Below are 15,620 nucleotides of genomic sequence, written 5' to 3' on the forward strand. Positions count from 1 at the left end.
GTATTGGTAAAGCAAATCCGAATATACTTATTTTTAAAACTGAGTATTAATTAAGTTTGGGGATTTTGAATTTTAATTTACTTATTTCAAGATTAAAATATTGGTATAATAATTTTTTGGTTCTTCAATTTTATAAAATGAAAAATTTAGCCCTCCATTTAATTTTTTTATTATCTCTTTTAGTCATTGAATTTGTATTTTTTTTATCAAATCACCCTAAAATTGATGAAAAAAGTAATGTTTGTTAACTTTGCTAATATGACGAACATATGAATACCCACGCTGATGGCAATTCATATCTACATCATATTAGCAAAGTTAATAAATATTACTTTTTTTTTCATTCATTTTGAGGTGATTTGAGAAAAGTATTATTGTTTTATAATAATAATACTTTTCTCAAAGGTTAGTAATCCGTGATGATGTTGGATTGATCGGATCTAAAATTAGTTGAGGTATCGGTTTGAAGAACGACATTAAATCTACTTAATTGGGAATTAGTATGAACTAGTTGAAAACTTGTTGAACATTTTTTTTTAAATATTTTTTTGATAATCTTTTAACTGAATTGGTTGGATTGACAAATCGATAGTTTAATTTGTTAGACCACAGACCCGGTTTCAAAAAAACAGTAGCATTTGGATTTGATTCTTATTCTTATTATCAAGATTAGGAGTTAAACTATAGGTTTGAATGATAAATTAATTCATTTGGGGTTAATGAATAAATTTACTGTTATAGTTTAGGTGTAAGTTAAAATTTGTGGTTATCACTATATTTTAACTTTATATTGAATCTTTCTATTTTACTTTTACTTGATTGAATTTTGTCACTGAAATTTGATCTTTGATTGAAATTTACAATTCAATTTTAAAAATGGTTACTTATAACAAGTAAACTTATTGTTTTGATTTTTCAATTCTTTTTTCAAATTAACTTATTAAGTAATAAAATAAAATATTTGAAATTATATATATATTTTGTTAAGTTTTGTATTCAAATGAAATCATAAAACATAATTAAAATCAAAATTATTAAAAAAATTAATAAAATTCAATTTTAGTAACAAAATTCAATCACATGAAATTCGTTTGGTAAAATTAACTATATTCACAAAGTATAATGACAAATATCAATCAAAATAAAGTACGAGAAAATATTCATACACTGCAGTAGAGTTTTTAAACTTCAAAAGTAGAGTTAGAAGATTTACAAGTATCATACAAGAATATAACAAAATATTAAAATTTAAGACATAATAATTTTTAAATTTACCGATGAAATATAGTAACAATGTATCAAATATCAATGCATAAAACTATAGGGATAAACTTCAATGTTTTCTGTATTATGGTGATAAATTTATAGTTTAATCCAAGTTAATTTTGAACAAGGAAATGGTAAAATTTTAAACAGTGAATGTTGCAAAATATTTACAGTTAATATTTTTAATGTTTAATTAAGGTTAATGTTTAATAAGTGTTGAGAAGGTTTTGGGATTTTAATGACTCAAGTCACTGATGTAAATATTATGTGTGGATTCATTTGTAAATTATTTTTTAATGTTACTTTTATGTATTTAAATTTAATTATTTTTAAAAACAAAATTTTACCCATAATTTAGCTACTCATATTGTAGTTTATCTTTAATGCAAAGTATTATAATTTAAAATAATAACTGATTAATAATTAAGTGATAATTAATATGTTTTTATTCTTAGGGATGTATTAAAGTAATAACTCAATTTTAAAATCAGTACAACTTTTAACTAATAATTGTAAATTAAAATTTACTTATTTTTAAATGTGTAATTTCCACAACTTCTATTCAATTATAATTATTTTTAAACGTATAACTATCACAACTTCTATTTTATTTCAAGTTTTTAAAATAGTAATTCTAAATTAAATGTTATAGTTATTTTAAATGTGAATTTAATAATATGATGAAAAATAAAATGCATTCCACGCTAAAAGATCAAATCTAATATTAGTAAAATTTTATAAATAAGTCCTTTGCCGTTCCACTTTTACTTTTTATATATTTATTTTTCACCCACATCATAAATATAATTTGATATGATATATAAGTATAATTTACGTATTTCCGAAAAATATAAAATCTAAAATTATGGTGGAAATGGGTACGCTAATAGAATAGAATAGACGTTTTCAAACACTAGACCGCTTGGGGGTGGGGGTGGTGGGTGGGGGAAGAGCCCATTCTTTGGAGTTATTGATAATGAAATTAGGCAAAGCATTAGCATTGTAATATAGAGATAGTAAGTATATAGGAGAAGAAATGTAGAGCGTTGGGGGTGATGTAGCATAGCATCCTAGGAAAAAGAAAATACATGAAAGCATATATTTGATTATTATGTCACAATATAAGGGATTTAAGATGATGATGATTCATGATGGCGACGATGATGATGAGAGAGGAAAGGTGGTGTGATATGTTTTATGAGAAACCAAGGCCGCATGCATTCTCCATAATTCTTTTTGGGATAATGTAGTTTTTCCTTCATATTCACCTTTATTTATTTTTTATCCATTTTGATTTCTAAATTTGTAATTTTTTATTCATTTAAATCCATTTTGTTAATAATCGTGAAAAAGAAGAAGATAATGTCAGTTTTAGCCGTTGAACTTGATAAGTAGATTCACATTGGTTCTTATGGGTGAGCGTTTGATTGAATCGAGTGAAAAAATTTTGAGTTAATCGAGTTGGCGAGTCCTATTTTAACATCCTAAATCGATTCGAGATTTTTTTCAAATTGAGTCGAGTAAAATGAAAATCGAGTCGAGTCGAATTGAGTAAAATTGTTCGAGTTAACTTAAAAAATTAAACATGTCAAATTAAAATCTTGTTACAGTATAACTAATTACATGTTAAAGCACATAAATTTGAAACCATATATATTCGAAAACATTTTCAAAGCAAAATAATAAAACAAAATATACTTTAGTATGATAAAGTCGAATAATTAATTAACTTATTTAGGTCCCAAAATTATTGTTTTAATTTTTTAAAAATTTTAACTTTATTTATATATTCTTTAGATTTTTAAAAAAATTAATATATTTTTAAAAATATAAATTTTGGAATTTTTATAAATATTTTGAATTTTTTTAATTTTTGTTGAGAGAGACTAATTTGCTCATTTTCAAAATTGATAGGGATCAAAGGGGTATTTACACCAATTTATTTTTCGAATTATTCAAATTATTTGAGTTATTCAAATTGTAAAGTCCAACTCGACTCGAACTCGAAACTTGAATTACTTATTCGAGTTGACTCAAATAACTCGAATAATTCAAATAACTCAGTTCGATTAACTTGACATTCAAATTTTTTTCGATTGAATCAAGTTTTGCTCACCCCTATACACCCCTGAACTTGACAAATAGGTTCATTTTGATACTTGTACTTTATTTGGTCCATTTTGAACTTAACAACTAAGTCCATTTTGATCATTGAACTTGAAAATTTTAAAAGGTTGATGATCCACTTGAAAAAAAATTTAGATGATGATGTAATACAATATCAGAGTGTCATATTCAATGTTTTAGTAATTGAATCAATGGTTGAACAAGTTATTAGACCATCAATTCTTAATTCAACCAGTTCGACCGTCGAACCAACAAATAATAAAAATTTCATAAAAATCCAAGTAAAATTAATATTGTTGGTCTGATGGTCAAACCAATCGAATTGGTTGAATCGAGAGCTAATAGTCTAACCTGTTTAGCCACGGATTCAATTATTAAAATACTAAACAACATTCTTAAATTGTGCCACATCATTATCTAAAATTTTCTTTTTATTTTTCAAACTTAGAGCGTGATTAGATTAGAGAAACATGTTAAAGGGTAATTTCACTAAAGAAAAAGAGAAGGAAGAGCACGCGCGTAAGTTGAGAGTGGCGATCCTAGTAAGTCTATCATCCAATATGTAACAGTGTGTATACTATATACTACAGTTATTGAATATTTTAGTTCAACGGAGAACCTTCAAGAGCTATCCATTTATTGCAAAAATTTTAATATTTTTATTAGGGAAAAGTTTTTTTCTTCGTATGTATTTTACGTTGTATATTTGAGATTCGTATATGTCTCTTTAAATAATATCGTCTCTAAAATTTAAAATTATATTTTTTATTGATAGTACAATGTGACTTATAAAAACATTTAATTATCATTAAACTATAAATTATATCATATTTTAATATAATTATATATTAAACATAATGTATTTTTAATTAATATATGTAAACTTTCTTTTAAATTATAATTATAGTTACATTACGATTACAAAGAATACATTCGGATAACTACAATCAAAATACATAATTTTAAAATACATAATTATAAAAATACTTTTTTATATACAAATTAAGTTATATTTTATAAGGGTGTGTTTTTATCTCTTTTTATATAGAAAGTCAAAAAAATTAATCATAATTATAAAAATTAACTATCCTATTGTAACTAAAGCATCAATTAATTTTCATATAAAATTTTAATAAATATATTTATTACAAAAAAAATTCACCCACATCATGAATATGTCATTATCTAAGTTATCATTATTCTCTTAAAAATCTATTATTTTTTAACATAATTAATTGAATGTCACAAAATTTAATTTTCTCTTAAAAATATATTTTTGGAATGTCACAAATTTTAATTCTATATATGAGTTACCTTTTATATTTTAAGATAATTATTTGATACACTACAAATAGTGTTTTTTTAAGAAACTTGATAAATGGGTTAACAATGTAATAAATATCACGTTATTTATATATTTAATTTTTAAATTTTTATTATAGACATTACTTACACTTTAAATTTATTTATAAGATATAAAAAAACACTTAAAAACCTCCATATAGTATATAAGATAATATTCCTATATTTGATTTTAATTATTTTTACGTAGTCGTTGTTGTTAGTATTTGAGCGTGGTAAAACGTATTATTCTTTTATTTAAAATTGAGTGAAAAATTATTATTTAAAATTGAATAAAAATTATAGATAATTTTAGATATTATATAAAAGTAAATATCATCCTAAATTAAAAAATTATTTTTGACGTAAAAGGTTTTACAACAAAAATTAGCGAGTGAAACAAAAAGGAAAAAGCAAGTAGTTAAATAGACGGTTTAAAAGAGAAGTAATTTTCCTTCCAACACTCCCAATCTTCCTCCTTTCAACCCTTCATATCAACTCTCTGACTCTACCCCCTCACTTTCATTTCCTTCAAACACCCATTTTCCTTATTTTAACCCCCCCAAAAAAAAAAAAGCCTGAAACTCTCTCACAAACCTCTCTTTTCTTTCTTTATCACCATCCACAAGCAAAACATTAACAAAAACACACCTCTTTATCATCTTCTCCAACATGTTCCTTCCTTTGCTCTCGCCGTACTAACACAAAACCATCTACAACAGCAACCCAAACCAAAGATTTTTTCTTTTCCTTTTTTTTTCTTTGATCGTTTTGAGAATTCGAATGGAGTTTTGAGGTCCCGCCGGTGATCCGATTGCATTTGTAAAAATTCCCAGAGAGAGAAAAAAGAAAAGAAAAGGGTATGTTTTGTTTTTCTCCTTTACTAGTACTATTATAGATGTATTCTTTTACGCATGCATTTGAAAAAAAAATTATTGTTTTTGTTTTTTTGATGGGGGAAAGACGTGATGATGGCGGTGACCTCATCCTGCAAAGAAGGGAACAAGATAGCAATGGATAATGGGAAATATGTGAGGTACACACCCGAGCAAGTCGAAGCTTTAGAACGTCTTTACTATGAATGTCCTAAGCCTAGCTCTATGCGTCGTCAACAGCTCATTCGTGAGTACCCTATCCTCTCCAACATCGAGCCTAAGCAGATCAAAGTTTGGTTCCAAAATCGCAGGTCATTACTCTTTATATATATAAATCCACAACCTTTTTTATATAGTAATTCACTCAGTTAAGTTGATGAGGATGATGGGTTTTCGTTTTCCACAGATGTAGAGAAAAACAAAGGAAAGAGGCATCTCGTCTCCAAGCTGTAAACAGGAAGTTGACAGCCATGAATAAACTGTTAATGGAGGAGAACGATAGGTTACAAAAACAAGTTTCCCAACTTGTTTATGAAAAAAGCTACTTTCGCCAACAGTCTCAACAGCAGGCGGGGTTAGCCACCACAGATACAAGCTGTGACTCAGTGGTGACAAGTGGTCATCAACACCATTTGACTCCTCAGCATCCTCCAAGAGATGCCAGTCCTGCAGGGTTAGTGGTGGAATTCTCTTTAATTTTCGTTATGTCACTTTCTATTCTCGCTTCTCAGAAAATTAAAACCATTGTTGGTGTCTTATATGGTTTGTATGGTTTCTAGACTTTTGTCTATTGCAGATGAAACTTTAACAGAGTTTTTATCAAAGGCCACTGGAACCGCTGTGGAGTGGGTCCAAATGCCTGGGATGAAGGTTTACTGCTTGCTCTCTGTCATTATTCTTTTTACTCATTAAACTATATACTCCATTATGGTTTGTCATTATCCAGATCAATATCCTTTCTGTAAAAAAAGTAGAAAAATGTTGCTAATCTTCTAAGCAACATCAAAACCCACAAATTTTGTTACGTCAATATCTAGGAGGATAACCCCACTATCCCACTTTCTCTATTGCTTCATGGGTTAAGGGTCTTCATTGTTTAATATAATAATGAAAATAAATGCTTCTTTTGAAATATTATATCTGTCCTAGGATAACATGCCTTTTTGTGAAGATGAACAACTCTTTCATTTCTAACATGTGATTCTTATACCTGCAGCCTGGTCCGGATTCTATTGGAATCGTTGCTATTTCTCATGGTTGCACTGGAGTGGCAGCACGTGCATGCGGACTCGTGGGACTTGATCCTACCAGGGTAACTTTTATTTCGAAAATTTAAAAAAGAAGAAGAAGAAATTATTCGAGTAATTAAGTTACTAAATTTGATATTTTACAACTCAAATATCCAAATTTTCAAATAACAAAACAATGTTTTGGAGTTTAGGCCTTTTTTTTTTCTTTGGTGTAAATGCCTCTTTGATTGTATGTTAATTTTAAATTAAACAAATTAATCCCTCAAATTTAAAAAAATCAACTAAACCTTTTATAAAAATTATATACTATTAAAAATATTTAAATTTTTTTAAAAACTAAATAAAATTTTTATAATTATAAAAAAATAAAGACAAATCTTTAAAAAAATCATTTAAAATTGAAAATGATTACATAAAATTCCAAATAATCTTAAAAATCCAAAATTTTATTAAATTAGAAATATTATGAAAGAATAAAAATTATATAATATTAAAAAACCTAAAAGTTCTAAATTCTTTTATTTTTCTTTTATATTAATACCTGTTCTAACTTAGAATTTAGTCAAGTTGTCATCAAGGTTGTAATTTAATTTGTCCCTTTTTTATTTAACTCAAGAAAAGTTTTTCGATATAAAATAGGACTTGTTTCAAATTCTTTCCATTAAATTTGACCGAATGCTCACTATAACTTTATGTTTAGATAAATAATTATAAAGTAAAGGAAATGAAATATATACATGTATTTTAGTAAAGGAAAGTAATATATATATTTACAATATTTATTTAATTAAACTTGAAAAGTAAAGGAAATTATCAATTATATAATTTTTATAACATAACTTACAGAAAAATAATAAGATAAAAAATTTAATTTACATTTTAAAATAAACCCTACTTTTTTGTCCATAGCTTTTCCGGTAAATAAAAACTAAATCATTCAAGGAAAAGGAAGGCTTTCGAAGTTAATAAAAAAAAAGAGTGTAATTTTCTCTTTCCTTGTGTTATTGTAATCCTAACGTAGCCAAGTGTGAGAACATATAATCTTATTGTATATATATCCTTCAGGTCGCTGAAATCCTTAAAGATCGGCCGTCATGGTTCCGTGATTGCCGAGCCGTGGATGTTATAAACGTGTTGTCCACTGGAAACGGTGGTACCATTGAACTGCTTTACATGCAGGTACACTCACTACCCCCATTTTCCTTTCCCTTTCAATTTCAACAAAAGTATCATAAAATTTCATCATCTTCTTTCAGCTCTATGCGCCAACAACATTGGCACCAGCTCGTGACTTCTGGTTGCTGCGCTACACATCTGTTTTAGAAGATGGTAGTCTTGTGGTATGCTACTAATTTACTTTGTACCTTTTGTTATTCCTTTACCGTAAAAAACTTGATCTGTTATAGTTTTGATTGTTATTGTGACAATATTGCTTCTTATAGGTATGTGAAAGATCACTTAACAATACTCAGAACGGTCCGAATATGCCGCCAGCAGCGAATTTCGTTAGAGCAGAAATGCTGCCTAGTGGTTACCTAATTAGACCTTGTGAAGGCGGTGGATCCATCATTCACATTGTTGATCACATGGATTTGGAGGTATACATACATACATACATACATATATGCAACTTACCTTGCTTCCTATTACTATTAACATGGACAACGTATCACATTGTTGCTTGTTCGTAGCCCTGGAGTGTTCCTGAAGTGTTGCGCCCCCTCTATGAGTCCTCAACATTACTTGCTCAGAAGACAACAATGGCGGTATGTAAGACTATTCCTAGAATCTATAACAATTAAATATTTTTCATGGTTTGGATATGACAAGTTTTATGACTTTTTGTCATTTATGCAGGCTTTGCGTCATTTAAGGCAGATTTCTCAAGAAATATCTCAGCCGAATGTTACTGGTTGGGGAAGAAGACCTGCAGCTCTACGTGCACTTAGTCAGAAATTGAGCAAGTATGTTCATCTCACTCTTTCATAATTCGATTAAACTACCTGACAGGTCCCGTACCTATATTATATGTCAATGAGTAAATTAGTCCCTTCAGTGTACATTGTTTGTGCAGCAGATCATTTTTCAATATACATATGTATACACACAGAAACACACACACACACACATATCTATGGCAATCTAACTCGTTCTATTTCCAGGGGCTTTAATGAGGCTGTTAATGGATTTACTGATGAAGGATGGTCTATGTTGGAAAGTGATGGTGCTGATGATATTACTCTCCTTGTGAACTCCTCTCCTGGCAAGATGATGGGTATAAATCTTTCTTACACTAATGGATTTCCTTCGGTAGGCACCGCGGTTCTATGTGCCAAAGCATCCATGTTATTGCAGGTCAGTTCTACATGTGTTGCAAGTATGTGAATTAAAGCAGAAGATCTAATTACTAGTTATGAAGGATAAGAAAACTCAAGAATGTTCTTTCTTTCCATTTGTTAGAATGTGCCTCCAGCAATACTTCTCAGATTCTTACGAGAACATCGATCGGAGTGGGCTGATAGTGGCATTGATGCTTACTCTGCTGCTGCTATCAAAGCTGGTCCCTGTAGTTTACCGATGTCTCGAGGTGGAAGTTTTGGTGGTCAGGTCATTCTTCCCTTGGCTCACACAATTGAGCATGAAGAGGTAAAAATTTGTGTCGAATCCTCGCTATCAAATTGGCAATATATAGCCTAAAATTAGCTTTTATGTGTTTATTACAGTTCATGGAGGTGATTAAGCTGGAAAATATGGGTCACTATAGAGATGACATGATCATGCCTGGTGATATCTTCCTTTTACAGGTACTTAAAAGTCGCTAACAATCTTTCAATTGAAATTATTTTATGGCATGGACCAATATAATTATGATCACTTGAATGAATATTTCAGCTGTGTAGTGGAGTTGATGAGAATGCAGTTGGAAGCTGTGCGGAACTCATCTTTGCCCCCATTGATGCTTCATTCTCCGATGATGCACTTATTATTCCTTCCGGTTTCCGCATCATTCCCCTCGATTCCGGAACGGTAAGTGTCTATTCGTTTTCATTCACTATGTTAGTCCCTTACTAATCGAATTCGATTCTAATGTTAGGATGCATCAAGTCCAAGTCGTACACTTGATCTTGCCTCCACACTTGAAGTTGGAACTGCTGGAAATCGAACAACCGGTGATCGTTCTGGTCGATGTGGGAACTCAAAATCAGTGATGACAATAGCATTCCAATTTGTGTGTGAGATCCACCTTCAAGAAAATATAGCTGCTATGGCTCGACAGTACGTTCGTAGTATCATTGCCTCGGTTCAAAGGGTAGCATTGGCACTGTCTCCTTCCAACTTTGGCTCTCATGCTGGTTTTCAGTCACCTCCTGGTTCTCCTGAAGCACAGACACTAGCTCGTTGGATTTGTCAAAGCTATAGGTGTGTGTCAATCAAATCTCTTTTTTTTTTTTTTCTCTCTCTTCATTTTGAACCCAATTCTTAGTTATTAGTATATCTGTTTGAAGGTGCTTTCTAAGGATGGAACTGCTCAAACAGGAAGGAACTGAATCCATTCTAAAATCGCTTTGGCATCACACAGATGCAATTCTATGTTGCTCTATGAAGGTATTTACTTATCATGGGAGTATTTTATTTTATTTATTTTAATATTATATTATTTTTAAAAATTTATATTTAAAATTTAATTTTATTTAGAAATAAACGAAATGTTTAAAAATTAAAAATAAAATGTTGAATAATTTTTTCATAATTAAAATTTTATATTTATTATATAATCTAATCATATTTCGCACTTAATTTTAGTAATATATCAAACTTTCACTATTTATATTTTCTGCACTTTACTATGGAAATAATTCTTGATTGGAAAGTTGATGCTTGCTTGTTTGATGAAAGTATGTAATAGGTCTCATAGGGATATTATTAAATTAATACTTAAATAGATTAATTTAATCATTATATTATTTTTTATTAAAATAAAAAGTTAATATCTTTTATTTAGAATTGAGTTATTAATAAAAAATTTATGTCATTTTTAAATAATAATACTAATTTTATTAAAATTTAATTTAGTTTAATTTTAGAAATTAAATTGATCCAGGGAATTACTATAACACCTTGTTTGCTTATCTTAAAACCTTAGATAAGAAATAATTGTTTTGTTGGAAAAAAATCCTTATAACATCAGTTTGCAGCATTAGTGTTTTTTTTCTTTTTGCAAATTTTAGCGATATATATATATATATATATAAAACATACATGGTAATATATGCAGGCACCGCCGATTTTTATGTTTGGCAATCAAGCAGGACTTGACATGCTTGAAACAACCTTGGTAGCCCTTCAGGACATAAGCTTGGAAAAAATATTTGATGAAAATGGAAGAAAAGCCCTCTTTGCAGAGTTCCCACAAGTAATGCAGCAGGTCATATTTTCTTCTAAATCATTTCTCATTTTCCCATATATGAACACACACATATATATACTGTGGATAAATGGAAAAACTGAAAAACAAATACATAAAGGAGGAATATAATATCAAATCCTCATGTCCATGAATTATCCAGTCTTAACCACTTGGTACCAAACATAAATGGTGATTGAGTTGTTAGATAAAAAATCTATTTTTTAGCTATCAAAATTTCATCCCAAGCAATTGGATAAAAGTAACATAGAGACCTCTGTATTAGATTCCAGTTCAATTTCTATTATACATCAGCATGATGTTATTATCTGATTATTCCACCAGTTATGTTAATTTTTAACAACAGAAATAACTAATTTATGTACAGGGATTAATTTATTTATTTAATATTGCTGTTGATTTGAGATACATGGTTTGTTTTGATTGAGCAGGGTTTTATGTGCCTACAAGGTGGCATTTGTTTATCAAGCATGGGAAGAGCAGTCTCTTATGAAAGAGCAGTGGCTTGGAAAGTGGTAAATGATGAAGAGAATGCTCACTGTATCTGCTTCATGTTCATAAACTGGTCTTTTGTATGAAAATTCTAAATATATAAAAATAGGGTCTAGATAGCAGATTAGATTAGAAAAATCTCCCCCTTTCAACTGTTTTCTTTTAGTCTTTTTAAACCTTTTAAGTGATATGATACTGTTACAATGATGTTGAACCAAATGGTGTAATAGGGGCCTCCATTTTGGTTTACCCTCATTTTCTTTTGTATTTGTTTCATGCTGCATTGATTGATCACTATCGTTGCCCCGGTTTTCTTTTTTTTCTTCTTTATTTTTATTCAATTTCATCCTTTCTTTGCTTTTTTAAAAGTTAATCATGGTGTTCTCTTTGCTCTTTTAAATATTAACATGTCACATCACGGTTTGTATCTGTATTTCTATAAAGCTTAAATTTGGGCTTCCACTTGTCTCATTTCCTGCTTGGTTTATTGGATATTGAATTGTTGCATATAAAGTCAAAAAGCCTATAACACTATGTTATTCGAATTCTGTCACACATTTATATATATATGAAGTGTTTAAGATTCTATTTGCAGTCATCTTCGATCAAAGTTGGTGAGGAAGTTGGAGAGAAAATGGCGAAAACATTTCTCTAGTTTTCTTATAAAAATTAAAAGAAATTTAATCTCTATAAATTTTAAAATAATGAATCATGTGTTTATATCTTTCATCAATTATTCACAATTTTATTTGGTATAATAATAAATTTAATTATCGATGTTGACATATTTTATTAATTTGATCTTGATTCTAAGAAATTCAACAAATTTAGTCTTAACATTTACACATTCACAAAAATATTGCAAGCTAATTTGTTAAATTATGACCAGATTGATAGAATGTGTAAATTATGAGAGCTAAATTTATTATTATACCAATCAAATTTATGTACAATTGACAAAAAAACATTAACGATGTGATTAATTATCCTTAATTGCTCACTCTTGAAATTGATAGGAAATAAATTACTCCAAGTTTTTTGAGAGGGATTAACTTGCTCAATATCGAATTTGATATTTTAGCAAGAGAAAACTTAAAATGACAATAAAGGTCAAAAGGGTGTTGATATTTTGATACTTTTATATTCAGTAATTATATTGGTCTCCTAAATTTGAAGTATAATCACATTCAATATTATTTTCTTTATTTACAAAACTTGAACTCAAAACATTATTTAAGAGATATCAAACTCCTTCCCATTGATTCAACAGACATTGATAGTAGCTAGGCAAAAGATTAGCATATATCTGCAACCCTTTCTGGCCTTTTCTTACCACTAACTAGTGCTTCTTTTGTGTATATATATATATAAGGGCTTGTTGAAGTGTGTAATGAAGATATGGAGTTATATATGAAACCCCACCATGATGAATCTGTCCAACTTCTATTGATTCTTTTGGTTCAAGATTCAATAGAGTTGCATGACCCTTTCTTCTTACATTCCCATCCTTTTTCCCTGATGTTGAGGATCACCATGTTGTAGAATTGGAGGACAATAATTTACTTTGTTAAAGACTTCCACTAATAATAATAAAACATATTAATTATTATCAAATGTTCCATATCCTTCCAAATATTCCTCAGACTTGCGGCCAAGTACATTTTATCCTCGAGATTTTTTTTCCCTTCCTTTTTTGACCATTTCACATTCCTTAATCTTTTCCACAAAACCCAAAGAATAAACCAAGAATGCAGTCTTATCATCTGTTCATATTCTTTGCTTTATATTTGAATCATTGGTCTAATTTTTTTCCATTCACATCTTGAGTAGTCAATGTCAATCCAACATCCACTAATGATTATCAAAGGTTCAAACCCTCTCTATTATACCTACCCCACCAAATTACAATCTTTAGAATTCCATCACTGGCCAATTTCTTGATATCAGGGAAAATAATAATAATAACATTAATGTTGTCATTTCATGCAATGTTCCACCATGTTATACTTCAATGCTCCTCCAATTGTCTTGTGTGGTTTTATACTCCTGGATTTGATTGTTGTTGATGTAAATACTGTAAATCCAATATAAATCCTAAATAGTTAAACCGATAAATCTAATGATTCCAATGCTTATAATTGTGGAGACAGTTAGGAGAGTAGTGATACCCAATAGTCCCAATTACATTTATTATTGTAAGTTTTATAATTTTGTTTTATTTAGAAATTGATAATCTTTTGAAATAAAATACGGGTGAAGAAACTCTCTTATTTTTTAAGATATGACTTGGGTCAATTTTGAAAATCGATCCATATAAAGAAAAAAAATTTTAAGATTGGATCGAATTAGATTTCAAGTAAATTGAATTGAAAATTATTTGAAAACATATCTTAAAGATCTTTAATTTATCTTGGACTCTATGAGGATTGTCTCAATGCCATTTTTACTGCTATATTGACGAAGGTTGTGATTATAATTGATCTAGTATAATAGCAAGTCAAAAAAATATATATTCTCGTGACTTGCATAGGTAATATACTAAGAGTTTAGCACTCTTATTCTATTCGTTCGGAATATTTTCTTGTAAGTACATTTTGTAAGTAAATAAGGGAGTCATTTGGTTTATAAATTAAGTTTTCAGGGGAGAAACTTGGTGGAGAGATATTTAAATCTTGGGTACAAAAGTGAAATTGCTATACCGGTACGTGATAGAACTTAAATTATTAATTGTACAATATTAAAGATTACCGATTATCTCTTTAAAAATTAAAGATAATAAATTATCTTTTTAAATAAAATTTCGTAAATATAAAGAAGTCGAATTACGTAAACGTTTTGTTGTTTTTTACTTACTCTGTATTGACAAATACCGACAGATTTTTCGAAAAAAAATCATATTGATGCTTCATTTATAAAGACTATTGTTGTGCTTCATTATGAATATGATTTATGTATAATAAAGGACAAATGCCCTTTATTTGTGGGAAACCATTCTGGCTTGTAGTCTATAAATGGGAACGTTATTAATGGAAAAGTTTCTTTTAAGCAGCCCTGGAGGGAGCTAGCTTGGCTGATTTGATATGGTTGACAGTTTACACCAAATGTATGGGAAACAAAGGCTTGTGGAACCAAAGTTTTGAGACAAACTAACAGCTCATTATTTACTTTTGTGATGAATTATTTTGACATTATGACCGACAATTTTCAAATGATTCAGACTAAAACCAATGTTTATGACACTGTACGGAACACTAATTTTTCTCCATAAACAAACTTATGTTATGGGGTTTCATTCTTTTTGGATATAAATTAATTTATCTCTTGAAATTTTCAGGGACTATGTACTATAGTACATTTTACTACTCATTAAGGTTAAAATTTCATTGATGTGACGATAAAAATATTATAGAGGCCCCTTATATTAAGAATTAAATTGTATTTTATCTCTCCTATTTAGAAAATAAATAAATTAGTTTTTGTACATTAGATTAAAGAGCAGATTAGTCTTTTTTTTATATTGTTAAAAACTGACTTGGTGAATAGAATAACTAGACAATGATGCTTGACGTGTCATGTATACCTCATGTTCATGTATAGAGACCGATTCAATTTTTAACTCTAGAGATAAATAGAATTTTTAACAAAAAGACCGATTTACTTTTTTATCTAGTGTAAAGAACCTAATTTATCTATTTTTTAATAAAGAAATCAAAAAACAATTTAATTCCTAATATAAAACCTCTATTAATTTTATCCAGAACTTACTATCAGCAAATTATGGAACAACACCAACATAATATAATTTAAAACATTTTTGTACTTAAAAAGATTCGTCAAACTGAA

At 28.8% G+C, this 15,620-nt stretch overlaps 1 protein-coding gene across 1 annotated transcript; it reads left to right on the top strand.

Moving 5' to 3' along the window:
- Positions 1–5,186: 5,186 nt before the first annotated feature.
- Positions 5,187–12,145, top strand: LOC108484566 (homeobox-leucine zipper protein ATHB-8-like). Its single transcript, XM_017788432.2, has 18 exons — positions 5,187–5,594; positions 5,698–5,920; positions 6,016–6,282; positions 6,389–6,479; positions 6,826–6,921; positions 7,925–8,038; positions 8,116–8,199; positions 8,302–8,457; positions 8,551–8,625; positions 8,717–8,823; positions 9,022–9,214; positions 9,320–9,505; positions 9,583–9,663; positions 9,752–9,886; positions 9,954–10,279; positions 10,366–10,465; positions 11,136–11,285; positions 11,717–12,145. Exons 2-18 carry the CDS (start codon positions 5,703–5,705, stop codon positions 11,861–11,863), a joined length of 2,526 nt encoding a protein of 841 aa, XP_017643921.1. The 5' UTR covers positions 5,187–5,594; positions 5,698–5,702; the 3' UTR covers positions 11,864–12,145.
- Positions 12,146–15,620: the final 3,475 nt, after the last annotated feature.

The sequence above is a fragment of the Gossypium arboreum genome, chromosome 7 (genome assembly GCF_025698485.1).
Source record: "Gossypium arboreum isolate Shixiya-1 chromosome 7, ASM2569848v2, whole genome shotgun sequence".
In the NCBI taxonomy this organism is placed as follows: Eukaryota; Viridiplantae; Streptophyta; class Magnoliopsida; order Malvales; family Malvaceae; genus Gossypium; species Gossypium arboreum.